The 24,403-nt window shown below is 54.1% G+C and overlaps 9 protein-coding genes across 9 annotated transcripts; 4 read left to right on the top strand and 5 right to left on the bottom strand.

The window, feature by feature from the left end:
• Positions 1-3,148: 3,148 nt before the first annotated feature.
• On the top strand, positions 3,149-4,798 carry CGCS363_v013664 (uncharacterized protein; the record flags this gene model as incomplete). Its single annotated transcript, XM_036645513.1, has 3 exons — positions 3,149-3,509; positions 3,590-4,605; positions 4,793-4,798. 3 exons carry the CDS (start codon positions 3,149-3,151, stop codon positions 4,796-4,798), a joined length of 1,383 nt encoding a protein of 460 aa, XP_036490130.1.
• A 726-nt stretch (positions 4,799-5,524) lies between these two features.
• On the bottom strand, positions 5,525-6,334 carry fabG-6 (3-oxoacyl-[acyl-carrier-protein] reductase FabG; the record flags this gene model as incomplete). The annotated part of the gene is made up of 1 exon (XM_036645512.1): positions 5,525-6,334. The coding sequence occupies one exon, from the start codon at positions 6,332-6,334 to the stop codon at positions 5,525-5,527; it is 810 nt and encodes a 269-aa protein (XP_036490133.1).
• A 473-nt stretch (positions 6,335-6,807) lies between these two features.
• Positions 6,808-8,754, top strand: ilvD1 (putative dehydratase IlvD1; the record flags this gene model as incomplete). The annotated part of the gene is made up of 3 exons (XM_036645511.1): positions 6,808-7,225; positions 7,276-7,487; positions 7,543-8,754. 3 exons carry the CDS (start codon positions 6,808-6,810, stop codon positions 8,752-8,754), a joined length of 1,842 nt encoding a protein of 613 aa, XP_036490132.1.
• An 82-nt stretch (positions 8,755-8,836) lies between these two features.
• On the bottom strand, positions 8,837-11,247 carry uaY-4 (Positive regulator of purine utilization; the record flags this gene model as incomplete). Its single annotated transcript, XM_036645510.1, has 4 exons — positions 8,837-9,832; positions 9,887-10,934; positions 10,985-11,079; positions 11,146-11,247. 4 exons carry the CDS (start codon positions 11,245-11,247, stop codon positions 8,837-8,839), a joined length of 2,241 nt encoding a protein of 746 aa, XP_036489163.1.
• Positions 11,248-11,708: 461 nt separating this feature from the next.
• Positions 11,709-12,788, top strand: yjmC (putative oxidoreductase YjmC; the record flags this gene model as incomplete). The annotated part of the gene is made up of 1 exon (XM_036645509.1): positions 11,709-12,788. The coding sequence occupies one exon, from the start codon at positions 11,709-11,711 to the stop codon at positions 12,786-12,788; it is 1,080 nt and encodes a 359-aa protein (XP_036490134.1).
• A 255-nt stretch (positions 12,789-13,043) lies between these two features.
• On the bottom strand, positions 13,044-13,634 carry CGCS363_v013659 (uncharacterized protein; the record flags this gene model as incomplete). The annotated part of the gene is made up of 1 exon (XM_036645508.1): positions 13,044-13,634. The coding sequence occupies one exon, from the start codon at positions 13,632-13,634 to the stop codon at positions 13,044-13,046; it is 591 nt and encodes a 196-aa protein (XP_036489790.1).
• A 685-nt stretch (positions 13,635-14,319) lies between these two features.
• Mettl7b (Methyltransferase-like protein 7B) lies at positions 14,320-15,266 on the bottom strand (the record flags this gene model as incomplete). Its single annotated transcript, XM_036645507.1, has 2 exons — positions 14,320-14,489; positions 14,549-15,266. The coding sequence occupies 2 exons, from the start codon at positions 15,264-15,266 to the stop codon at positions 14,320-14,322; spliced, it is 888 nt and encodes a 295-aa protein (XP_036489779.1).
• Positions 15,267-16,824: 1,558 nt separating this feature from the next.
• On the top strand, positions 16,825-18,903 carry CGCS363_v013657 (uncharacterized protein; the record flags this gene model as incomplete). The annotated part of the gene is made up of 1 exon (XM_036645506.1): positions 16,825-18,903. The coding sequence occupies one exon, from the start codon at positions 16,825-16,827 to the stop codon at positions 18,901-18,903; it is 2,079 nt and encodes a 692-aa protein (XP_036489502.1).
• Positions 18,904-21,284: 2,381 nt separating this feature from the next.
• SWI2 (Switch 2) lies at positions 21,285-24,365 on the bottom strand (the record flags this gene model as incomplete). The annotated part of the gene is made up of 1 exon (XM_036645505.1): positions 21,285-24,365. One exon carries the CDS (start codon positions 24,363-24,365, stop codon positions 21,285-21,287), a length of 3,081 nt encoding a protein of 1,026 aa, XP_036489780.1.
• Between the last annotated feature and the right edge of the window lie 38 nt (positions 24,366-24,403).

Below are 24,403 nucleotides of genomic sequence, written 5' to 3'. Positions count from 1 at the left end.
TCTGGGATTGAAGCATGCATCTTTGTGTCATCGCTCGCTGATTCAGCTGAGCAAAAGCCACATTTACTAGACAGAATACACACTATTGACCATCAACGTGGTCTCGATGCGCTCTTAGATATCTGATTGACGTCTGACGCATACACAGAATGCTTGAAAGCATGGGATTAGTGACAGATTTGCAAATGGAATCTCTGGAAAGGGCCGCGGAGAAGATACTTGAGAAATCTAGAGCGAATAGGGTCTCAAAGACAGTACATATCATTCCAGACTGCGCGCTTGCAAGGAGTCACATTCGGGATGCATGTCTAGACCTCAGCCAGCCACACAAGCTGCCACCACATGCCTCATCAGCTTTGATGGTGGTTTCAAAGGCTTACACAAGAAGTTAGATCTCAGCTATCCGCAAGTCTGGAGGCTGCTAAGACATGGATCGAGTTTATGGTTATTATGAGCAAGTGCCGCCATAATCATTTTGGCTACTGTGTCTGAAAGCGTGCAAAACTTTAATTTCAGCCATATTCTGTGACATATCTGAAGCCCGCCAGAATTCACCAAGTTCGGAATGACATTCAGTCTTACCTTACAGGATGAATTCATTAGAACAGATCAACAGAAATACTGATCAACTGGGGAAAGAGCTATAGCATAGCAGGAGTTCCACACGTCCATCTCAGGAAAGGCGGGGATTAATGTGGCTAGCTGGTGCGACTCTGCGGCATAAGACGGACGACCTGTTTCTTAGTTACCAATTCTATTCGGCTGCAACTGACCGAATGGGGCTCACCTTTTTGGGCAGTTGAGCAGCGAATGCCCTTTTCATGGCGAAAGTTTGCATTGGGATGGATATGCCGATTCTATCCAACGGAGCTGAAAATTGTGGCTAGCTGATGTGGTACATAAAATGATGTGTCAGTTTTTTGGAGGTTGGTTTATGATCTGAGTGTGTCGCATGATGTGAGGCATGAACCCCGCTGAGAAGCTGCAAGCGACTGTCACTGTTTTCACGCATAGCTTTGTGTGGCTTGCTGAGGTCTAGTGATATTTGCTATTCTAATTTGAGTGGCAAGCTTGCCTTCCCATTTACGTAAAGGTAAAACTTTGCTCATTCATGCCTCTATCCTCGGGTTCTGGGTTCGTGTAAATGGCAGTGACAAGACTAGTATGTGACCACTGCTAGGAGAGCAGATAGACTATCAATGATGCTCTCAATTCTAGATTGTGCCAACAATCAGGCGTCATTACCGGTGTAATTACATGCGCCCACAACCGCATCCAGGTGCTACAACCGCATTCAGGTTCTGCACTTTGTGAAAGAAACCATTCGTAATGAAACCATGCGGTCTGGCAGTATCCAGGGGCAATAGAGACGATAACTTGACTTCAGAGACGCTTCCCAGCTTCTCTGATGCAAGTCTCGGTCTTGCACAGGGGCAGGTGGATCGGGGTGGGAGCTAGGCTTTGGCGGTTAGCAAAAGGCGACGCCTTTCAACGAACGTAGATGACGATGAGAATCACATAGCTTGGGGGTTGGGGGGTGTTTTGCCTCGGCATCTTGGTTGCGCCACCGACAAAGTTGGACGGGAAAGCTTGAGCCTGCCCGTTCGGCTGGTTGATGGGTTTCCATCGTCATTCTTGACCGCTAACTACGCGGCGACGACGCAGCGATGGATGTTGTCCAAAGTGGCAACCATTTCGTAGTTTCAGCCCACCACTTCCTTGTTTAGGATGTTGGGGCATGATATCTTCCCTTGGGAGTCCAATCGCACCTGGCCGCCAGGCGTCATCATGAAGCTCTGCAGCCTCTCACAAAGCGCCTTTCGGGTGTGGGGCGACAGGTTGTCCTTGAGGCGTCACCGCAGATCAGAAGCCGTACTTTTCATAGCGCTCTAAGCAAGCAACTCATCCTCATCAGGCAGGGCGCGTCGATCACTTTTGCCTCGTTGGGAACGATAGGATTGATGACCTTGTACGTAGCCGTGGATAGAGACTTGGCTCATCTCAAGTCGGAGGATTGCGAGTTTGTTCCCAGGAGGCACCTCGGTTTCGTCTCGGAGTGTTGTGAGGAGATCGTCTTGGGCTAGTAGAGGAAGGAGATGCGGTACGCGACAGGGGACGGGCTAAAGAGTTCGAGCAGCAGAGACGGCTGCCATGGCGACTGGTAAGGACGCAGGCTGCAGCAATGAGCCGTGATGATGGCATCGGATACCGCAGGGTGGGTTGATATGCAGTGTTTCAGCTAGTAGCGATTGCTGAGGCATCCTGATATGAGAACCAGTAGTGGGCATTAGCCCAGTCAGATAGAGATGTGACGGACGAGCGTTGATTGATAAGATAAGATTTGTCTTCACTCTCAAATTGTCAGCGACATCCACGGTCTGCGCGTGCAACGGCCGAAATGGAGCCATTTGTAGCCAAGCCTATGACGAATGTTTTTGGACGCCACCCGTGGCGGCACCCGTCACCTCAGCAAACAGATCACCAGGGACATCTGACGTAGTGAGTACGTACCGTCGACTAACAGTTTCCACTATCGCCCGTCATGCCAACTTACCGCCGCACCGCCGTTTACACTAAATGCTGTTTCAATTGGAGAAGCATAGCCAGCTTCAACAGCGTCATTACATAAGTTACTTCAGGCATATCAAGAAGGCGTAGAACATATATCTCATCCATCAAATACAAGGCGTGGTGGCTCGAGACCAAGATGGGCACGATGGCAGACATATCAGCCAGAGCAACAATAGGTGGTTTCGCAGTTCGGGTAGGGGTCGTCGGCGGCATAATCCTGGAGAGTCTAGCCAAGTGGGTCAGTATGGAGAAGAATATGTACAGCCAGCATCAGGAGACAGGTCATTGTTAATGGTGCAGCCAATGTGTTTGTGCTATTGAGGTGTTTTCACAAAGGAATTCCCAGTGGCAACTCGATTACCTGGGATTGGACGACGCTGCGGCAGTGTGTGATTACAAGAGTTGCGGGGCTAATCATTCGTGCGAGAGCGGGGTCAAGAACTGCAGAACCGAGCCTCTTACCGCGATCATGATTGTTGGTTTACTTTGCAAATACACTGATAGCTCAAGTGTTCCGACAAATCTATCAAGCTGAACGATGTCGTACCAAAAAAGCAGCCTTTAGATCCATATCGCAATGTCTCGACCAAACAGCTGGCTATGTTCTATCTGCACGCAGGTCATCCAGACCAGCAGTGGTCGGATCGGCCGTGACGCCACATGCACGCCGCCAGGCCAGAGTTTGGAACGTTTTCGGAAGGCTGCCGCTGATGACTGTTTTATATGTGCTAAAGTATGGAATCTCTCCGAGCAGCATCGGCGAGCGTGGGATTGTCTGCCCCCGGAAAGTTGGAGTCAATTCTGCTACATCATCGACAAAGAAGAGTATCCTGAGGATACGCTGCATCAAATCAGAGTCTGGATCCTCTACAATGATCCAACACGAGAACAAATAGAGCAGGCCACCGATGTTCGGTTTAGGTTGATACCATCAATAGGTACGCAAATTACGACTGCGTGCCCACACAGCTCGCTTTCAACGAGCTCATGATTATGCAGTTACTGACAATAACCATAGGAAGTGAATACGAGAACTCATTCGTGTTCTCGGACATCGAAGAAAGCACCGGATCTTCACAAACCCTTGACTTGGCTTATTCCTGGTTTCGCGAGTGCACATCTCGCCATACAAGGAAGTGCAAGGCTCATCCTGGACAGACAGAGGGCTGGCTTCCGTCACGTCTTATAGACATTGGATCTCATGGGGATACGCAATGGAAGCTTTTGATCACAAGCACAGATGCGATATTGTCTGAATCTCTTCTGTATCTGACTCTGAGCTACCGCTGGGGAAACGATGTCCAGCACGAGCTCTTGACATCGTCTACAATGAGCCAATTCCGACAAGGAGTAGAGATCTCTAGTCTGCCCAAAACATTCCAAGATACAGTTATTGTGGCACGGCGATTGGGCATTCGATACATATGGATTGACTGCCTATGCATCATTCAAGACTCCCGAGACGATTGGGAGGCTGAAGCTCCTGAGATGCGGCATATATACGCAAACGCGGCTTGTAACATCGCCGCTTCTGCGTCAGATGACGCCGATGGAGGACTTTTCCGGTCTCGAGATGGGCGAGATATTCGGCCTGGTTTGGTCACCTCGACTCTGGCGTCAGGTCACCCTGAAACATTCTATATCTTTGATAAAAGCTATTGGGATCGCCACCTTCTCGGGGGTTCACTTCATCGCAGGGGCTGGGTCTTCCAAGAACGTTTCCTGGGGCCGCGCCAGCTCTACTTTACACAACATCAGGTTCTGTGGGAGTGTCTTGAGGAACACAAGTGTGAGGGCTTTCCTCGAGGTATTCCCCTCCATATATCTTTCAAGGATACTGAAAGACTACTTCAGCCATTTGAGGAGAGGAAACAATTGGATAAAACACAGGAACGAGGGCTTGACGACCACAACATGGCTTACGACGCGCTGGAACTATGGCGCGATCTTGTCACGGCCTATTCCCAATGCCGCTTCACGAGGCCAGAGGACAAGCTCTACGCCTTTTCGGGCATCGCCAAGCTCTTCCAGGAGGTGACCGGTGACAGATATCTCGCGGGTCTATGGCGGTCACGGGTCTTGGATTTGCTGAATTGGACCGTCTTCACTCCAAAGCCAAGGCTGTCATCTCAATATCGGGCGCCTTCCTGGTCTTGGGCATCGGTTGATGGGCCTTTCAAGATGAATATGACCGCGGCTGACTTCCACTTTCAGGTTTCAGTCCTAGATGTGGATGTTACGACAAGAAGCGGGAAACAAGATGTTGTCGACGTTACCGGAGGGTACATTAAGTTGAGGGGTCCCTTGATCGCTGGACATTATAGCCAAGAGTCGATTGCGGGACAGATATTGATTCAGTTGAAAGACAAAAACGCCCATCCGATCTCTGTGTTGCCCTTTCCAGACACTACAGAAATCCAATTTAAGGGGCGTGGTACAATCAATTTCCTAGTTCTCAACGCCCAAGAGCGCAATTGCTCGGGGAGTGGGGATTCAACGTATACCAAGGAAACCGACCTCATTTGCATTATCTTAGCTCCTGTAAGTGAGCTGGACCGCATTTACAAGAGAATAGGATGGTTTTCGGACAGACATCGCAAAAGGTTCTCTGAACTAGAACTCCTTGCAGCCTACCAGCAACACGTGGAGGACATAATTATTATTTAGGCACATAGAGAAACTGTAGTGAAGACATGAGTGGCAGGGCTTTTATCAGAGGTGTATAAACTTCGCGCCGACACCCTTACTGTCCCTTTCAGCTACATATACATCGCGTTTGGAACCAGGGCTTATCTGATACGGTTAGCGACAGAAACATTCCCCGGTGCGTTAAGCATAATGTTTGTAGTCCCACTCGTCTCTTATGAAATACGCATCTGAAATCTGGCAAGAGGTGACATGTGCAGGGTTCGAGCAGGACAAAAAGCACCGCCACCTGGTAACAATCTTCAATTCATGTCCGTCCTGTAGAAGAAGTAATCCCTCCATCAACCACAATCTTCTGCCCTGTGATATACCTCGCCTCATCAGAGACCAAAAACGCCGCCGTATTCGCAACATCCCACGCATCCCCCATCCTCCCCATCGGCACCTGTTCATCCCTCATCTTCTTGAACGCCTCATACCCGCCCTCCATCGGAAACCTCGATGCCAAACTCTTGGTATACGGCGTCTCCATCAACCCCGGAACAACGGCATTTAGCCGCACCTTTTTGGGGGCATAGATGACGGCTGTCGCCTTGACGAACTGCATGATCGCCGCCTTGGTCGTGTTGTAGGCGACCTGCGGCTTCCCGATGTACCGCAATCCCGCAATGCTCGATATGCACACAACGCTCCCGCCCGTCTCCTGCTTCTCCATCACAGGTAGAACATGGTGACATGCTAAGTATACAGTCTTGAGATTGATCTCGATTTGGGAGTCCCACGTCTTCTCGGACATGGTTGCAGGGCAGCCGGGCTGGGATTGCCCGACGTTTGCCAGGAGAATGTCGATGCGGCCGTGCTTTGCCAGACACGCGTCCACGAGCGCTTTCACAGACTCGGAAGAAGTGGCATCGGTAGCCACAACATCGCAGACGCCTTCGACTTCTTCAATGGCCTGCTTTGTCTTGACTGTTGACTCGATAGTGCGGTTCCCGCCAAAGATGACGGCGCCCTGCTTTGCAAAAGTGACGGCGCAGGCGGCCCCGATACCCCAGCCTTCTGAGCCGGTTTGGCCAAGGCCTATGACGAGGGCGACTTTTCCTCTGAGGTCGAGCATGAGTGTGGTGTAAGTGGTGACGGAAAAGGGTCGGAAAAGACGGGGCTTCAGTGACGATGAATGGGATGTTGAAGCTGGGTCAAGACGATCATAATTGCTTCACTCGATTCAACAGCTTAACTTATACTCACAACGAACCGCACACATAATACGCATAGTAATGCTCCGCGAATGCCACGGCCATCAAGCAAGCTTCTCGACGAGAGTTTGCTGTAAGTCGCATGCAAGCGGAGAAAGTCCGCCCGCCACGGACAAGACTCCGAGTCCCTCGGCCGTCCTATTACCGTCGGGATCACGACATGCGGAGTCCCCGCACCTCAACCGGGCCCGCGGATAAGGTCATCTAGCCAACCATAAAACCAGGAATACTAATACTCCTCATGACGTGACCGTCCCTTATAATCGCAGACCAACTAACACCAAAAAATCCAACATCGAAATCCAAATTGAGAAAACGAGAAGGGTAAGCAAAAATGGCAGAACAAAAGAAGCCTGTAACAGGTGACTACGACCTCTCAACCCCAATCGACCCCAACTCGACCGGCCTCCGCCAGGGCCTCACCTCCTACGGCGACGCGCACTTCTCCCTCTTCCTGCGCAAGGTCTTCATCAAGGCCCTCGGCTACAGCGAGGATGCGCTCTCGCGCCCCATCATCGGCATCGTCAACACGTACTCGAGCTTCAACCCGTGCCACGCCAACGTGCCGCAGCTGATCGAGGCCGTGAAGCGCGGGGTGCAGCTCAACGGCGGCCTGGCGATCGACTTCCCCACGATCAGCATCGCGGAGAGCTTCGCGTCGCCGACGAGCATGTACCTGAGGAACCTGATGAGCATGGACACCGAGGAGATGATCAAGGCGCAGCCGTGTGATGCTGTTGTGTTGATTGGAGGTAAGATGTGTGGTCTGAGACGGATGGTGCTGGGGCTGACGGGTGGATAGGATGTGATAAGACGACACCGGCTCAGTTGATGGGTGGTATCTCTGCAAATAAACCCATTTTGCATCTGGTGACAGGGCCAATGATGCCGGGCAGCCACAAGGGTGTAAGAATCGGCGCATGCACAGATTGCCGCAACAACTGGGCAGCATACAGAGCTGGGAAGATTGATATCGAAGACATCTCCGCCATCAATGACGAGCTTGCACCAACAGTGAGTACAAACCACAACACCTCCATGGCATCACTTTAGTCATCCAATATTACAGGGAGGAACATGCGGCGTCATGGGCACCGCCTCAACCATGGCCTGCATCCTCGTCGGCCTCGGCATGATGCCCTTCGCCGGCGCCACCGCGCCCGCCGTCTCCTCCGCCCGCCTCCGCATCGCCGAGCAAACAGGCGGCCTCGCCGTCGCCCTGCACACCAAGCGCCTCAAGCCCCAGGACCTCCTCACGCGCGAGTCCTTCCTCAACGCCATCACCGTCCTTCAGGCCATCGGCGGCTCCACCAACGCCGTCGTCCACCTCATGGCCATCATCGGCCGCCACCCGGCCGTCGCCGGCACCATCACGCTCGACACCTTCGACGAGATCGGCCGCAAGACGCCCCTGATCGTCGACCTCAAGCCCAGCGGCGACAACTACATGACCGACTTCCACAACAGCGGCGGCATGCTCGCGCTCCTGCACGAGATCAAGGACCTGTTGTACCTGGATGCGATGACGGTCACGGGCAGGACGCTCGGCGAGGAGCTCGCGAACACGCCTTTCATCCCCGTGCCGCGGGACAGCTTGGTTAACTGTCTGCAGCCGTTCAACGAGCCGCTGTACCCGGCGTCTGCGCTCGCTGTGCTCCGCGGGAATATCGCGCCCGGCGGCGCGGTGATCAAGCAGAGCGCGTCAAAGTACCGGCATCTGTTGAAGCACTCCGGCCCCGCGGTCGTGTTCGCAGGGTCCGCGGACATGGCGCTTCGGATTGACGATCCAGACTTGGACGTTACTCCGGATAGTGTGCTTGTTTTGCAAAATATCGGTCCGGTTGGAAACCCGGGCATGCCGGAAGCAGGCCTGATCCCGATTCCTAGGAAACTCGCCGCGCAGGGCGTGCAGGATATGTTGCGTTTGTCGGACGGCAGGATGAGCGGTACCGCTGGCGGGACCATCGTGCTTCACATCTCTCCGGAGGCAGCTGATCCCGAGTCAGTGTTGGGGATTGTCAGGGACGGCGACATCATCACGTTTGACGCGGAGCAGCGCGTGATCCGGGTCGAAATCTCAGATGAGGAGATCAAGAAGAGGATAGCCGAGAAGCTCCAGGTACTAGAGCAGGAGGAGGCAAATGGTGGGAGTAACGCGCCTTGGATCGCGAAGAAGCGGATCAGGGGTTACCGCGGCTTGTACTTGCGCGAGGTTAATCAGGCTGAGGGTGGCGGAGACTTTGACTTCCTAACGGCTCGCGGTCCATCACGAGGGCTATGACTTGGGAATCGTTAGATATTTATAATGTGCCATATGAAAAACACTATCCTGTACAAGATTATTGTAAATTGCCGCAATCAGCTCAAGAGAAGCTAGGGTATGTCGGTATGAAGTCGTCAAAAAGACCACGCATGATGCTATCCAAGTTCGATCCCTCCCCCATCTGCAGTTGGTCTCCGAAAGCTGTGTTAGACAAGAACGACTCGAACGGGTCTTGGGGTAGAAATGCCTCTGGGCCGTTTGAGGTCATTGATGCCATAGTAATCGGGTGAGACAGGCTCTCAGAGAAGCCGATTCTGCCTGCTGAAGCACCATTGAGATTGGGATCGTACGGGTTGAGCGGTGGTGCCTGTGTAGATTCCAGACGCGAGGACCTGCGATGTTGCGGCACGTCCAACGTGGCAGGTTGGCTCAAAATGTCCTTGATCCAACGAACAGTGGCGCGAATCATGTCGTCGAGAATGTCTCGGCACCGCTTCGCTCCAGACCAATGCTCTCCGGTGGCAGCCAGGACCCCCAGTCCGGCACTGAAGTCGGACATGAGTGAGTCCAACGCTGTTTGACGAGCAATCTCGGGCACCATTTTGATGCAATACAGCATGGTGATGATACTCAAAACGATTGAATGAGGCGTGTTCCAAGCGTGCATCAGCATGTTTTGCTTGTATAGCTGGTCCAGGAGACGGACGCCCTGGCACGCGGCATCGAAGCACTTGCGTAAGGAGTCCGATGAAGGGTTGGGTATCGCAGGACTGGGACGTAGGAGTAGCATCCGGAGCCCGTGATACCTAATCTGGCAGACGATTTGAACATACTCCATCCCAGGGTGTTGAGGGATGGTGCTGTGCCATTCATCCAACTGCTGAAGCATGCCATTTTGCCATTCGTTGATGTCGATGACTGCGGGGTAGGCATATCGAGGGGTGTCGCGGACAATGCTGTTGGCGACGTATTTGAACTCTGAGTTGAGCTTGGCTAGTCTAAACAGGTGGATGGAAAAAGCCATGCGGCCCACTGGTGCAGATCCAGCCGGTTGGCCAAAATTGTGCAGTGCGAAGTCGTCGATGTTTTGGGGCAGCTATCGGAAAGTTAGCAACGTCTTTGTCTTAGATCAAATGAACTAGGTACTCACTCGAAGGTCGCAGGCTTCGTCTCGCAGCCCAATAGGTCGTCCCATCATCGTAGCAATCATCCTGTCAAGGGTGAGAACGACCCAGAATATCCTCGTCCTCATCTCTTGCTCTAGCAGAGAAATTCCCGCATTGGTGTTGATATCTCGCTGAAGACCCAAGTCAAGAACGGCAGCTATACACTGGTAGTTGAGATACCACACATCCAGACGCATACACGCGCTGTGCATGGTGAATATCGTCAGTAGCAGCAGACATTGCAGCCCGCGAATGGAGTTCTCAACGTTGATGCGATCGAAATACTGCAGGGCTGACAAGCAGTATGATTCCCCAGAAAGCCTAGCCCTCGTCCGGCGGGACAGAACCGTGGCTCCGAGCGCCAGCACCATGAAGACTTGGAAGGCACCCGTCGGGCCATGCTCCGCCTCCAGGCCATTCTCATACACCTGGTCCAGCAGCATCATGAACGTCGGCTGGTGAAGGATGGGGTACTGCACGTTGATGACGTCGAAGTACATCTCGGCGAGCTGGCGGGCTTGTTCCTTGCCTGGCAGTGGAAGCGGGCCTTGCATCGCCTCGACGAGTGCCGTCGGGAACGGGCTGTTTTGCGCCGGCGTCCTAGAGGGCCACGCTGCCTGGTCTTCTTGGCGCGTGGAATTCAGCATCAGACGGGCCAGGAAGTACCCACTGGAAGGTCCGATGTACTTGGGGTCCTGGTTGCTGCCCAGAGATACCATGCCAATCTCGTGTGATAGGGCATTGCTTGCTGAGGGATCAATCACGCGGGCGTCTGGACGAGTTTGCGGGATGGGCGCATTTTCGGGAGCCACTGATTGATGAAGTCCAGATCCATTGGAATCGGGTGCGCTCATGTGGTCTTCCGGTTGCACACTACCATCGTCAACTGTTGTCTCAGCGACGAAGGTGTCATCGCCATCAGCATCCATGTCCAGATCACTGGATGGGCCTTGAGCCAAGTCCACATCAGGACATCGGTCTCGGACTATGCTTTCAAGCCATCTGATACGGTCTTTGAGATTGGATATTTGCCTTTGCTTTCGTCAGACTCAGATTCCCAAGAGTGTAGCAAACGCACTCACGCCCTCGGCAGGTCCTTCAGACGCACACTCTCTCCGTCGATACAGGCAACCGAAGCCTTCTTGCAATTGTTGCAAGCCGGAAGCTGGCCGTCGCACTGCACCCAATCAGCAAACTCCACTCCGCAACACCCGGCCGAGAACCGCGATCCACCCTCACTTACACGGATCTTCCGCCTCTGGCAACGGGCGCACGCCAGACGCAGCCGGGCCGTCCTCCGCGGTTGGCGGCTTGGCGGCGGCCGGGAGGTGTTCGAATCGGGCATGTTCCGGAGACTGCAGGTGATGATGTTCACAGTCCGAAAATGCGGGTTTCGGGAACGGTCGAGATGGATTGTCAAGCAAGAGGTTGAAGATGTTCGGGAAATGTCCGATGTGGGCACGTAGAGGTGAGGTTGAAAAAAGACGGAGGTGAGACTGGCGCGGGGAAACCCCGCAGCAAGACTTTGTTGGGTCGGGCTAATCCCGCACAGTTGGCGGCCACTCAACGCAACTGTACGTCCAAACATGTTGATCACGAGACTCATGTCAAGTCTTGTGAGGTAAAACACCATCTGGGGTTCTCATAATACCCATTACATCTCATTAAATTTCATCGTAACAATAACCATTTACCAGCATTCTCCTTTACAGTCCCTGGTGTTTCAAAGGCCAGCATCTGCTCGACCTCACTGCACAGTACGACCTCACTGCACAGTATCACCAAAACGAAGAAAACACCACCAAAATGGCAGACGCAACAGAACCCAAAATCCACATCTCAGCACCCGAAGCACGCCGCCTCGTCGAGGATATCCTCAAAGGCAACGGCGTGCCGGCCCCCAACGCCGCCACCGTCGCCCGCTGCCTCGTCGCCGCCGACCTTCGCGGCGTCGACACCCACGGCATGAACCGCATCCCCTCCTACATGGAGCGCGTGCGCCAGGGCGTCCTCAACGCCGCCGCTGAGCCGGAGCTCACCCAGATCACCCCCGCCGTCGCCCAGGTCGACGGGCGCAACGGCTTCGGCTTCGTCGCCGCGAGCATGGGCATGGCCGCCGCCATCGAGTCCGCAAAGGTCTTCGGCATCGGCATGGCGAGCGTCAAGCACTCGAACCACTTCGGCATGAGCGCCTGGGTCGTGCAGCAGGCTATCGACGCCGACATGATGAGCCTCGTCTTCACGAACTCCAGCCCCGCGCTGCCGGTTTGGGGCGGCAAGAGCAAGCTGATGGGCGTCTCGCCGATCGCGTGCGGCGCGCCGGGGAAGGACAAGCCGTTCATTCTCGACATGGCGCCGTCGGTGGCGGCGAGGGGCAAGATTTACAAGGCCAAGAGGCGGGGCGAGAAGATTCCTTTGGACTGGGCGTTGGATGCGGAGGGGCGCCCGACGGATGATCCGGAGGCTGCGCTGGGGGGTGTCATGCTTCCCATGGGCGGGCCGAAGGGCTCGGCGCTGTCCATCATGATGGACGTGTTTTCGGGGGTGCTGTCAGGATCTGCTTTCGCGGGACATGTAACAAATCCGTATGACCCCTCGAAGCCGGCAGACGTGGGCCACTTCTTGGTCGCCATCAAGCCGGACCTGTTCATGAGCTTGGATGACTTTAGGGAGAGGATGGATTACCTGTACCAGCGTGTCGTTGGCTCAGACAAGGCAGCTGGTGTGGAACGCATCTACTTCCCAGGTGAGATTGAGCAACTCAATCAGCAGGAGAGAGAGAAGACTGGCATCCCGTTGGTACAGGCTGAGGTGGATGCTCTTAACGAGGAAGCGAAGAGAGTTGGTGCTCAACCCTTGACCCCCATGACGATGGCACAGTCATGATGGAGATTGGTAGGTAGCAACGTGTGACTTAATAATGAACTTAATTCTTGAAATTGAACGCAAAGTTACAGTCCTCGGACGTCAAGTAGGGAATCAGGTTCAATAAAGAATGTTTTGTATTCATGCGTGTATGGATACTCTCTGATCATGTCTTCATCCGCCCCCACGAGCACCACCGTCTCCCTAACCCCCTCGCGTCTTGCATTCCCTTCATGGTTTTTTTTTGTATACCAGGATTTCGGAATCATGTTAGAATTACTTGGGGCAAGTATCGGGCGTTTTCGGTTTCAGTGCGAGGCGAATTCCATGACAGCCATCAGTGGGGAACATGTTAATGTTGACGAGGCTTAAGAGTGACTTCTTCGCATCAATTGGGCAGATACTGAAAGAATCAACTCCATCAAGTGTGAGGATGACGATTTCGCTCCCATCAGACAGCTTTGTCTTGGTGGTGCCGAATCTCGGTGATCCCATGCCAAAGCAGCTGAAAATCCCCTCGTGTCTAGGGCTGAAGTCGCAGAACTTGTTTATGCCGTCCTGTATCCCATCGGTTCCCTCAAAGGTTGGGTCGCCATGAAAACAAAAGTGTCCCTGTGGATATGAGTTGATATCGAATCCGACAAAGATTTGGCCGGTTTTGGATTCCTTGACGTAGCCCCAATCCTGTACTTTTCCGTTGCCCAAATCTTGCTTGACCGTGAGAGCGAAGCAGCATCTTTTGTCCGAAATCGCGGCATCGCAGCTGTTGGAGATATCTGTAGCCGCATGGGCTGCATTGGGTGGAGCTGCACTGGCGAGTGTGGCCGCGAAGCCGACGACCAGCAAGGTGGCACCCGTGAAGAGCATGGTGTTGTGGATGAGAAATAGAAGGTGGAAACGCGACGCTAAGCTGAACAACAATAAGTCTGAGCGATACCAACAAGGCTGAGTATGCTGAGCAAGCAATGATGCACCGTCAGTGGTAGCGGAGAATGGGGAGATCTGGGAAAAGATGTTGTTTGGGGGGAGAAAATTGGCAAAGAGCAGACATTGAGAAGCAAAGATTATATAGTGCATCTGTCAACAATCAACATGCAGCTACCCTCAGAGAGTTCCTTCTTTAGTTGTGCGACGGTAGTTTGCAAATGGAAGGCTCGGTCTGACTTCGGTGCGGAAGGTCCAGGGAGCAGTTTCCTTCTCGTGAGGAACGTGACGATCCAAGCACGAGCTTGCTTGCCCTCAAGGGAACGGCCACGAGGAAAGAGGGCCGTCTTCGGGCCGTACTGTATGATTCTTGTCAGGCTGGGTGCTGTAGGGGACACTGGATTGTGGCAACGGTAAGAGCAAACACTCGGACAACAGAGACTCTGTTTCTATCATACTTTGTACATGGATGACACTGTGCTTGCAGATTCCTCCCGTCCTCGACCACTCGGTGGCAGTGAACCTGGAGGCTCGCCGCCCCTCAAGTCAATGACTTGTCGGGCAGCCCTCAGTTGGAGAAGGAACCATCCCGTCTTCCGCTTTCAAAATTGTCGCTGAGGAACGTCTTTTACTTGGTAAAAGTTCCAAAGATGTGTGGTACTAGCTGGTACCATGGCTCAATCGGTGGCCGCGCGACATCAATCTTCTCCCAGGGTCCTACAGACTCCAGCGTCTTGCGGGTGTTTCGGCACAGCTCGCAGCCGTTCAAGGCGCGAGGCCATACGAGGTTGATGAACCCTGCATGCAAACACACGATCAGCGTCCCGTTTTCATGCGTATGTTTGGGTCCGACTTACGTTGGTAAAGCCGAAGCGGCTCGTTGACCGACACCTCGACGTGCTCATACAAGTACCACCTCCCGCCCTTCTTGAGGTACGAGTACAGCTCGGAAATGTTCTTCTCCGGCTCGGGGATACCACACAAGCAGAGGATAGACACGATGCAATCGACGCTGCCCTTCTCGATCTTGCCTCCCCACACGGTCGGGTCGTTCAACGACTCAATACCCGCGGGGACAATCTCGTATGTACCCTCTAGACCTGCCTCCTTCACACTTCTCCTCAGGGCTGGATGCAGCTCGGTGTTGGGCTCAACCCCGTACACCTTCGTCACGCCATCGGCGACTCTGCGTCTCACACCACCGGCAGCCATGGTGGCAGGCTTGTCCTTGGCGAAGAGGCTTACCCACAGTCCGGAGCCAGGGCCGATTTCCAAGACGACGCCATTCACAGGAGGGTGAACGGGGTCTTTGACTACATCGGCGCCGGTCACACGGCCTTCGAGGAGAGCAACCATGCGGTCACTATTGCCGGCACGGATGTTTGGCCCGGCCCAGCCCCAGAAGGCATAAAACCAGGCATCCCGAAGACGAGACAACGAGAGGAGTCGGCCAAAATCACCGGCGCGAATCAGACGGATGATGGTGCCAGGGAGGTAGTAGAAGGAATACGAAAGGAAAATCCAGGGACCTATGAGGCCCCTGGCGAGCTGGGCAAGGTCAATGAGAGAAGGCATGGCGGGCGCTCAGGGGGCTAATGAGTGGTGAGAATGGGTGGGCAATGATGGCAATCGTGTGGTCGAAGCGAAGAGAATCGGGGGATTTTCTGGTCGCCGCGAGTATTCTCCCAAAGTCCCAAAGCGAGTTCAGGCGTAAATATAAGAGGAAGAAGACGCGGCACCAGGGGGCGGTCGTTTATAAGTCGGAAAAGACGGATGACCTTCCGCAGTGAGAAGGGAAGCATTTCGCGGGGCATCTATGCCTGTACCGGGTGTCTCAGCAGCCCTAATGCCATTATCGTACACAAGCTATCGCGGTAGGCCCCACTCCCCGGCCTCTAATCTATTCCCCACCAAACCAACTGCCAATCGTACAACACGGGCTTCCTTCCACATCCATGGATGCCCGTTTTCTCCCTCCTGCATGCCGTCATTGCTGGTGATAATTCACAGTCCTTTTCCCATTCGCCTATCACATCCGCCAATTCATCAACGCCCCGGGTCGTTTTGCATGACCAACAACTAACAAATCGCACACGCTTTCGTGTCTGATGGAAAACCCCACCACACACCACCAACTGGTTCGCCATGGCAGGGTCGCATTTGATCCTACACGCGATCAGGCGCCAGGCGCCCCTCGCGCTGGCCGACCACTTCAAGTCGACCGGCCTGCTTGGCTCCACTGTGCGTTCCAGGCAGCGAGGCTTTGCCGAGTTTGGCTGTGCCTGGAGGTCGAGATGTGGTGGTTTGAAGGCGCGGTGGCCGCGATATGGAACAGCTCGTCTGATAGCTGCGGGGGAGCTGTGAGATAAGACCCCAGCATCGGCGCTGAGGGCCTGCTCCAGGCTCTGTGGATCTCCGTCAGCACGCGTGCATACCAGCCATACCCGCGAAGCACTATTACTCACTGGCCACTTGATGTGGTGCTCGGAGAGGGAGCGGATCTTTGAGACATGTTCAAGATGGTGGGTTAGGGCTTTAATGATCCCAATGGCTGACTGCTTCCAGGGCAAGCTTTTTCACTGGTTTTCACTGGATAAACCCGGAATGACGAAGTTGACGATGCTTTTCAGCACTCCTGTACATGTTTGTCCTGAGGACTCAGCTGTTGATATATGTGCGAACCAGATGATATGCACCATACTTGACTCCTCGCGTTGTCTGCCTTCTTCTGTTGAGGTTTGCTCAATTGAGAAGTCAAAGGGCACGCGCGCGCCCTTGGAAGCCATCGTCATCCTCTCTCGCAGCCTCTTCGAAGCGTCAGGGCTGGCGACGCAACCTTTTGCGCGATGTCGCATAAATCTGCGGAAGGCGTTTCCCATGTCGCGGAAGGAGATGCTGATGGAGGGTGCTGCTGCCATCATTGGCTAGATCGTCATTCCGCCCTGTCAGGCAGATGACCTTAGCAAGAGCAGCCCCCCTGCGCAAGCGGCGCAGCCTGCAGGAAGAGAAGAGCGCAGCTGCGCCCTTGAGCATAATAGAAGCAAGGCGCGCCTTCTTTTCATCGCATCTTATTTCTGCCATTTCTCGCGCTGCGCAAGTGCGAGATTCTCAATCACCTAGGCTTTCTTCCATCATGGGCTTGCAAGACCTTGAAGCGCGGACTGCCACGGCAGTCGGTGTGGTTGATGATGACGCCAAAGGAGATCGAAAGCCATCACACGACGCTTTTGCACGTACAGACGAAGAGGCCTCCTTCGACCTGGCAGCCAAGTTCCTCCGGATGGACCGCGCAACCCGCCGTGCAATCGCTTTGCAATACCAGCCAGACGAGTCTTTCATGGATGCGTCCCCAGACGAGCTTTCGGCCATTACGATCGATGAAGGGAGGCGTACATGTTCGACCAAGCTTGAGGTCCATCCAACCCTACCATTCCGCGGCAAGGAATCAGACTCCAGTCTAAAATCAAGGAAACACTGCCGGAGTATTCCCTCCATCGACAGCCTCGAAAGCCGTTCCGAATCGGCCAAGGAGACTGCTCGCGAACGCATCTCGGGCGACTCTGGCTACGGCTCAGATTACCGTCGAAGGCGTATTCAGTCTGAGTACCTCCGTGGTGCCGATGGAAGCATCCAGAGACGAGAGGCAACGGCCGGGGTTGGCTCTACGGGGACCATGGTCAATCCACAGTCACAGCAAGGTCGACAACATCGTATCCCTACCCGTGTTGAGTTCGATGATTCCGATATCGAGGAATCGTTTCCTGAGTCTCGCCTTTCCACTGCCTCGTTCCGCAGAAATGCCTTGTCTGCCAACCCTGTCGGCGGAAAGAGTGCTGATGCTTACGGGCAAGCTACTCAGAGATGCCCAAAGCCATACGAACAATCACGTCAAGCAAAGGGCCTTCGAAGAGTCAGGGGGAGCACAGCCCTGAGGCCAGAGAACCCAACCAAGTCACCAACCAATTCGTCACCAACTCAAAGATTCAACAATCAGATTCCTGACCGCCCTTCTCTCGAAACACTGGACGATGCCAGTTCATCAGAACCGGGTGATCAGCCCAAGCTTGAGACAGACACCACATGCATCCAAAATACCCTCCTGTCGATGTCAAGGATGAAGCCTCGACCAAGATCCGAAGTTACACCTCTATCTATCCCTTGTTCAGTAGCTTCATCGCGCCCACGCTCCGAAATGTTCCTTTGCATCGCAGAATGCTCGGAATCGACTGGTGATAGCGACGGAAACTCCTCTATCGAGTCCAGCGTCTTCTCTATTCCGGAGTCGCCCATCGAGGAGCATCACATCCACCCGGACGACCCCTTTCAGCACCATCTGAATGACGCGATCACTGCCGTCACTCGGCATTACCGTCTGTGGCAAGTTCAGCAAAGGGGTAGCTCAGCCGGCGAGAAGGGCACCAAGCGAGCAAGTGTTTCGACCCCAGACTCTTCTCATCACGCAAGAAAACGTCCCCACACTGGCAAGCAAGATCAACCAAGTTTGGACGAGAATGATGATGCTGGACCAGGCTATAAACGTGCCAAGTTCCCAACTTCATCCTCTGCTTCAGGGAGACAGCTTGCCTGCCCTTTTTGGAAGAAAGATCCCGAGAATCATCGCCAATGCCACAAGAAGGTTCTCAGCAAAATCAAATATGTCAAGCAACATCTCTATCAATTCCATGAGGCGCCCATAACGTCAGCCTGCTGCGGTGCCGTATTCGAGACCGAAGACGCCCATGACCAGCATGTCCGCGCGCGGCAGTGCCAGATTATTCCGGGAGGTGTACAAAGGCAGGGGCTCACCCGCGCTCAAATTCAGGAGATTCACCGTCGTGCGGATCCAAGAAAAACCGAGGAGGAAAAGTGGTTTGCCATATGGGATATTTGCTTCCCTGGCCACCCTCATCCGACATCAGCATACATCGACAACGATCTCTCCGAAGACCTTCGCAGCTTCCGGGAGTATTTCACGAGCCAAGGGGCCAACATCATATCGGACTTTCTTCACGGCAGTCCATCCGACAGACGCATCGAAAACGAACATGTTGTGCTTTCTTCGGCGTTGGAAAGGATATATGACGACTGGGCTGCGGCAAGGGGGCTGCGAGCCATTCCGAGTCTGCCGACTCCGCCAAGGACGGATCCTTCCAATCCTACAGACTCGGACGGTGGAAGTCATGTCTCTTTACCAGAAAGCGACGATGCATGAAGTCTTGCACCGTGAAAGTCTTGCAGATGAACGTCCCCAAGGATATGGACAGACTGCATACATGGTTGATCCAGTTCTATCCGTTCCGGCGAGCACCTTACAGTTTCAGGATCTTGGGTTTGATGGCCCGGGATTACTGCAGCAAGACCCCCTTTATAACGACCTTGCAGGTCTCGAGGGGGTTGACAACATGTACGCAGATGCTCGAGACTGGGACCCATGGTTACACGGGTATGGACCGCCATATACGAGGTAAGTGGTGTTAAGATTGGGCTATAAGTGAGCACATAGAGCAGACCGACCAAATCTCAAAACACATTCTTGAATACTATCATCCTCAGCTTGTATTCTTTTCCTCCCCCGTCCCACACAACTAAGACCAAGGTTCCCCGTCAATTCCCTTTCCCAGCGCCGATCACCGCAGTCATGCTTGGCGAGCTTAGCAAGGGACGTTGATGGCGCAAGTGCCGTCGCTAGGGCACTGCTTCGGGCACGACCATCTGCTGATGCTGTCGACGCAGTCCGTACCGTCACAGTAGCCGGCCTGAGCGGTAATGTCAGTATCATTTTGAGCAAATAGTATAGAGGTCGGCCTACGATGACAACGGCGGGGAGGAGCATGGCAGCAGCCGCGACGAAGAGGTTGGCGAAACGCATGGTGACTTATGTGTGGATAGACGTTTGAGTCTTGACGGGCTTTGAGAAACGGTGAGTTGAGGTGAGTTGTGAGTGATTCAAGCAAAGTAGGCACTAGCTACGACGAATCCCACAGTCTTTAAATAAGTAAATCATTCCTCACAAGTCTGTAGCCTGTGAAGGTCAAGTCCCGGAGAGATGCTCAAAGTCCGATTGTGCTCCGCTAGAATCACAACCGAGTCAGGGGGAGAACTCAAAATATATTAAATCCCCCTAAGCTATGCTGATTAGTATTCGAACTCCATAGGGGTCTTCTACACGATAACCCTATCATACGGAGACTTGTTGACCTATTGTGGCAGTACAGATACAGCTGTGCTAGTTGCATTTGGCCTGACATGCTTAATGGTTGATGGTCGTCAGCCAAGACACATGACGCCGCGGGCCTGGTTGCCGCAGCAAATGCTGGGCTTCTTTCAAGTTCCTTTGAGAGTCCATTTCCCTTGGTTCAATTTCAACTTGAAATCTACTCCTCTGCTCGTTATTTTTGACCGTCGTGGAGTGAGCCAGTATCCGGAGCGCCTTCCGTCGCCGACTCCGCCACCGCTCCTCCCGAACCCGAAAGCGAAAGGCCGGGCCATCCGGCACCCAGCCCCCTTGGGGCGGGCCCTGGCCCTCTTCGGACTTGGCCCGCACTGCCAGACCGCATGATTTCTTCCCCGTTTTCTCCGGGGGTTTGCTCGTCCGCGCGCCCTGGTAGATCTGGGGACCTGTGTAAAGGTCTCTCCTCGTCCCCTATCTCAAGGGTATCATACCCAGATTCGAGATTGACTCGCGCAGATATGTAGGCAACGGTATGTCTTGCCGGTCCGTCTCATGATACTCGCTCGGACTCAAAGACGTCGGACAACTGACAACTCTAACTGTGCCTGTTGAACGCGCCAGACCTTCTTGCAAAGTGTAAGTTGGTCATGTTGTAACCGACTGTTCGATGTTGCAATCGGTCGCTAGCTACCCCTGTTAACTCAGTTCATCCCATCGCGATCTCATTAGGCGACGGGCTTCAACACACAAGTCATGAACAGCTGTACGAATGCTCCAAACTATATAAGCGAGAACCGTATGGTTGGGATATACAGAACCTCAGATGGCATGGGCTTTGGTCAAACCTCGGTCAAGTTGAACCAGGGGAGATAGTTACCTGCGCGCGCAAATCTCCGCCGGCGCAGGCGAACCGGCGGTGAATCTCCATTGCATGATACACAGGGACCGGGGAAAGTGTAGGGCTGACGGTACGGACTCGTATTACTTCTCCGCATCAGGTATCTTGCTCCTCGGATTTAGGCTGAGCAACTCAGAGTTCCCCGCGTGAGTTCGTATTATGATATCCCTTACTCGGGATGTCCTATGTTTGCTTCTCTAGGGTACGCATGAGGTACTGTAGAGACGCGGAGCCATCTATCCTTTGTCTCTCGCTAGATTGATTGATATGGGTGCCTCCGTCGGAGACTCTGCCTTGCGGGCCCGCGCCCGTCGACGCCCCGGACTTCGGGCAGCCCAGTGTTGGCCGAGGTTGTCCGTGCCGGCTTCCAGAGAGCAGAAAACTAGCGAAGTCGGCCGAGGTTCGGGCTCAAATTACCATTCTCATACAATCAAGGCCCGAAGAGAAGGAACAGCAATCAAAATTTCAACGTTGTACCGTCTATTCATTTAAACACTTGGGTATCTGATCCATCCCGAAACGCCTAAAGTTCATCATCATCCGAGTCGTATATCCAAATAGGGTTTTTCGAAGGAACAATGCCGACGTCCCCCTTGACGGGCTGGGTCTTGGCCTCTTCTTTCTTCACCGCCTCCTCCGCGTGGTCACTTTCATAATCGGTCTCGGCATCCAAATCGGCGTCATATCTGTCTGTCTCAGCCTTAACCTCGACCTTGACCTCCTCCTCCGCCTTGACCGTCTCCTCAGCCAATAGCTTCCCCTCGCGGATGCGGTAAAACGCCTCCAGGCAGTTGCGCCTCTGCGTCTGCGTCCAGTTGCCCACGACAAGCGCAAACTCCGTCGCGCTGCCGAACCCGAACTCCCTGGCCATCGAGCAGAACTGCCGCCGCATCACGTCCTCGGGCGGGTTGTACACGTACGAGAAGCCCTTGAGCTTCTGCGCGTGCGCGTCAAACACCTGACTGTCGGCGAAGAGAGCACCGTCGCCCTCCGGGTCCACGTCGGAGCTCGCGGCCATCTCGGCTTTGCGCGAGAGCTGCTCCTCGACCTTGGAGGTGCCGATGACCTCCGAGTTCTCGTGGGTGTACTCGACGCCGGCGGCGGACAGGATGGCTTGCACGGCGTCGGACTTGGGCTGTTGGGATTTGACGGTGCCGAGGTAGTCTTTCTGGTTTTTGGCGGCGAGCACGGCGGCGAGCTGGGACATGCCGGCGTCTTCTGCGTCTGCGGGTTCCTGTTTGACGGCGCCGCCGAGGTCTTCCTCCTTGACGAGATTCTCCATGTCGACGGTGGTCATTGCGATGTCGTTTCCGACTCTGGCTTCTGCGATGTTGGTCTTGTTGACGATGTCGCGGATGACGAGCTGGTTTTCGCGGTAGGTGAAGAGGTTTTCGAGGCCAAAGATTTCGCCCTTACGGTCGGTATCTTGCTGCACGCCCTTGAAGTAACGGCGCTCGGAGGAGGCCGTGTAGCCAATGTTTGCCTGCTGCTGTTTGTAGATTTGTCTGGCATAGACGATCTCCTCAATGGTGCCGGAGGAGACAAGACGGAAGACGTCAACATCACGGACTTGGCCAATACGGTAGGCTCTGTCTTGGGCCTGGAGGTCGTAGGATGGGTTCCAGTGGGGGTCGACGATGACAACCTTGTTTGCCGAGGTGATGTTAAGGCCAACGCCGCCAGCTTTGGTCGAGATGAGGAAGACGAACTGAGTCGGATCGGAGTTGAAATTGTCCACGGCCTTCTGTCGGTCTTCATAGCTTATGCCGCCATCGAGGTAAGTGACGCTGTAGCTGGTGTTGTGGAAGAGATGTTGGAGGATTCTCAGCAGGCGTACGCTGTGAGAGAACACGAGGACTTTGTCGCCGGCCTCATGCCAGAACCTGAGAAGTTTCTTGAGGACCTTCCACTTGCCACAGAACTCAGGGTTCGCTAGGTACATGATCGCGTCTCGGTTTTCGTAAAGAGATTTCCAAGTGTCTGGGCAGCAGTGTCGTAGAGTGCGCATCTCACGCTTGTGCTTATCGTCGGTCTCTGTGCCTTGAGGTACCAGCAGAGTGAGATGGTTCACCAGCTTCTGAGAGGTGACAACACACGGAAAGATGATAGACTGCCACGGCGTCCCATCCTCGGTCGTCTTTTTGCAACACCAACCCTGGCCCTTGCCTGATCCGCACGCGCACGGGTTTGAAAGCGTACGAAGAAGCTCAACATCAGGCCTACTGAGGAAGTTCTTGTACGCTTCCTGCTGGGATTCAGTGAGCGGGCAAAAGACAACTCGGTCCGTCTTCTTGGGAAGTTGGTGGGCGATGAGTGTCTTCATCCTTCGGAGGAAGAAGCCCGGCAACAGATTATTGACCAGCTTGCGCGCGGTAAGGCGGGCATTCTTCAACTGGATGAGCGTCGCGTCGTGCGACTGGCCTGTCTTCAAAGGTTTGGTTATGGTGTTGTTCCACTCTGATAGGGTACCAAAGTGACCGGGATTCGTCCAGTTCAGAAGTGTCCACAATTCCTCGTACTTGTTTTGAATTGCTGTACCCGTCAAGCCAATACGGCAAAGGGCGTTGACGTCGTTCATAGCCTTGGTGATCTCCGAGCTCCTCTCTTTGATTTGATGGCACTCGTCAGCTACCACGGCATCCCACTTGACCGTGTTGACGTAGCTCTCGTGGTTCTTGTAGGTTGTGTACGTGGTGATCATGATCTCGATCCGACCAGACCGGGCCGAAGCCAAGACATCGTCCTTTCCGGGGCCATGAAAGACGCCAACCTTCCACCAGCCCCAACGGTTCAGCTCGATCTTCCAGTTCTCGATGATGGAGCCCGGGCAGATGATCAGCACTCTGGGATACCACCGCCCCATTTCATCACGCATCTTGCGCAGTCGTTTCCAATCACGCTCGTCGGCCGTCTTGCCGAATGCTGCCGTGAGGAAACTGGCAACCTGCACCGTCTTGCCGAGACCCATGTCATCTCCTAGGATGCCACCTCTTTGGTACACAAACAGGCGATGCAGGAACTTGACGCCGACAATCTGGTAGTCGCGGAGGTATTGCGCGATGGATGCTGGGATGACGCCCGCCGAATACTCCAGCTCGATGTCTTTGTATGGTCGGCATGGCTTGATCTTGGAGCTCTCATCAAACTTCGGTCGCCGCTCCAAAGGCAGTCCTCGTTCGTCCTCGGAGAATTTGAAGTCGTGATATTCTGGCGGCAGAAGAAGTCCGGCGTCTCGTAACTTCTCGCGCTTGTCGTCGAACTTCTTCCTCCGTTCTTTGATGTACACGGGTACCTGTGCGATGTCGAGTTCGTCTTCATCGCTATCGTCGGGCTGCTTGCTACTCGCGGCGGCCTTCTTCCCTCCCTTCACCTTGGGTTTCGCCTTGACCTTCCCCTTCCGGCCTGATACGAGCTGCGCCTTGCGCTTCTTCAGTTTGGGCAGCTCCTCGTCGGAGTCGTCATCCCACACTTCCTTCACCTCGAAGTCCACGAGATCACTTTTGCGCTTGCCAAGGGCTTTCTCGCTCGGTCGCTTCGGCTCGCTGATGTCGCTTGCGGTTTCTTCATCGGATATGACTATCGCATTTTCCTTCTGGGCGGCCATCGTGGAGGAAGTCGCATGGTTCGCCGTTTGGTATGGGT

The sequence above is a fragment of the Colletotrichum siamense genome, assembly GCF_013390195.1.
Source record: "Colletotrichum siamense strain Cg363 chromosome Unknown KSG_Cg363_contig09, whole genome shotgun sequence".
NCBI classification, from domain to species: domain Eukaryota; kingdom Fungi; phylum Ascomycota; class Sordariomycetes; order Glomerellales; family Glomerellaceae; genus Colletotrichum; species Colletotrichum siamense.
The sequence above is the reverse complement of the archived record's forward strand: the minus strand, read 5'-3'. Positions and strand labels throughout refer to the sequence as shown.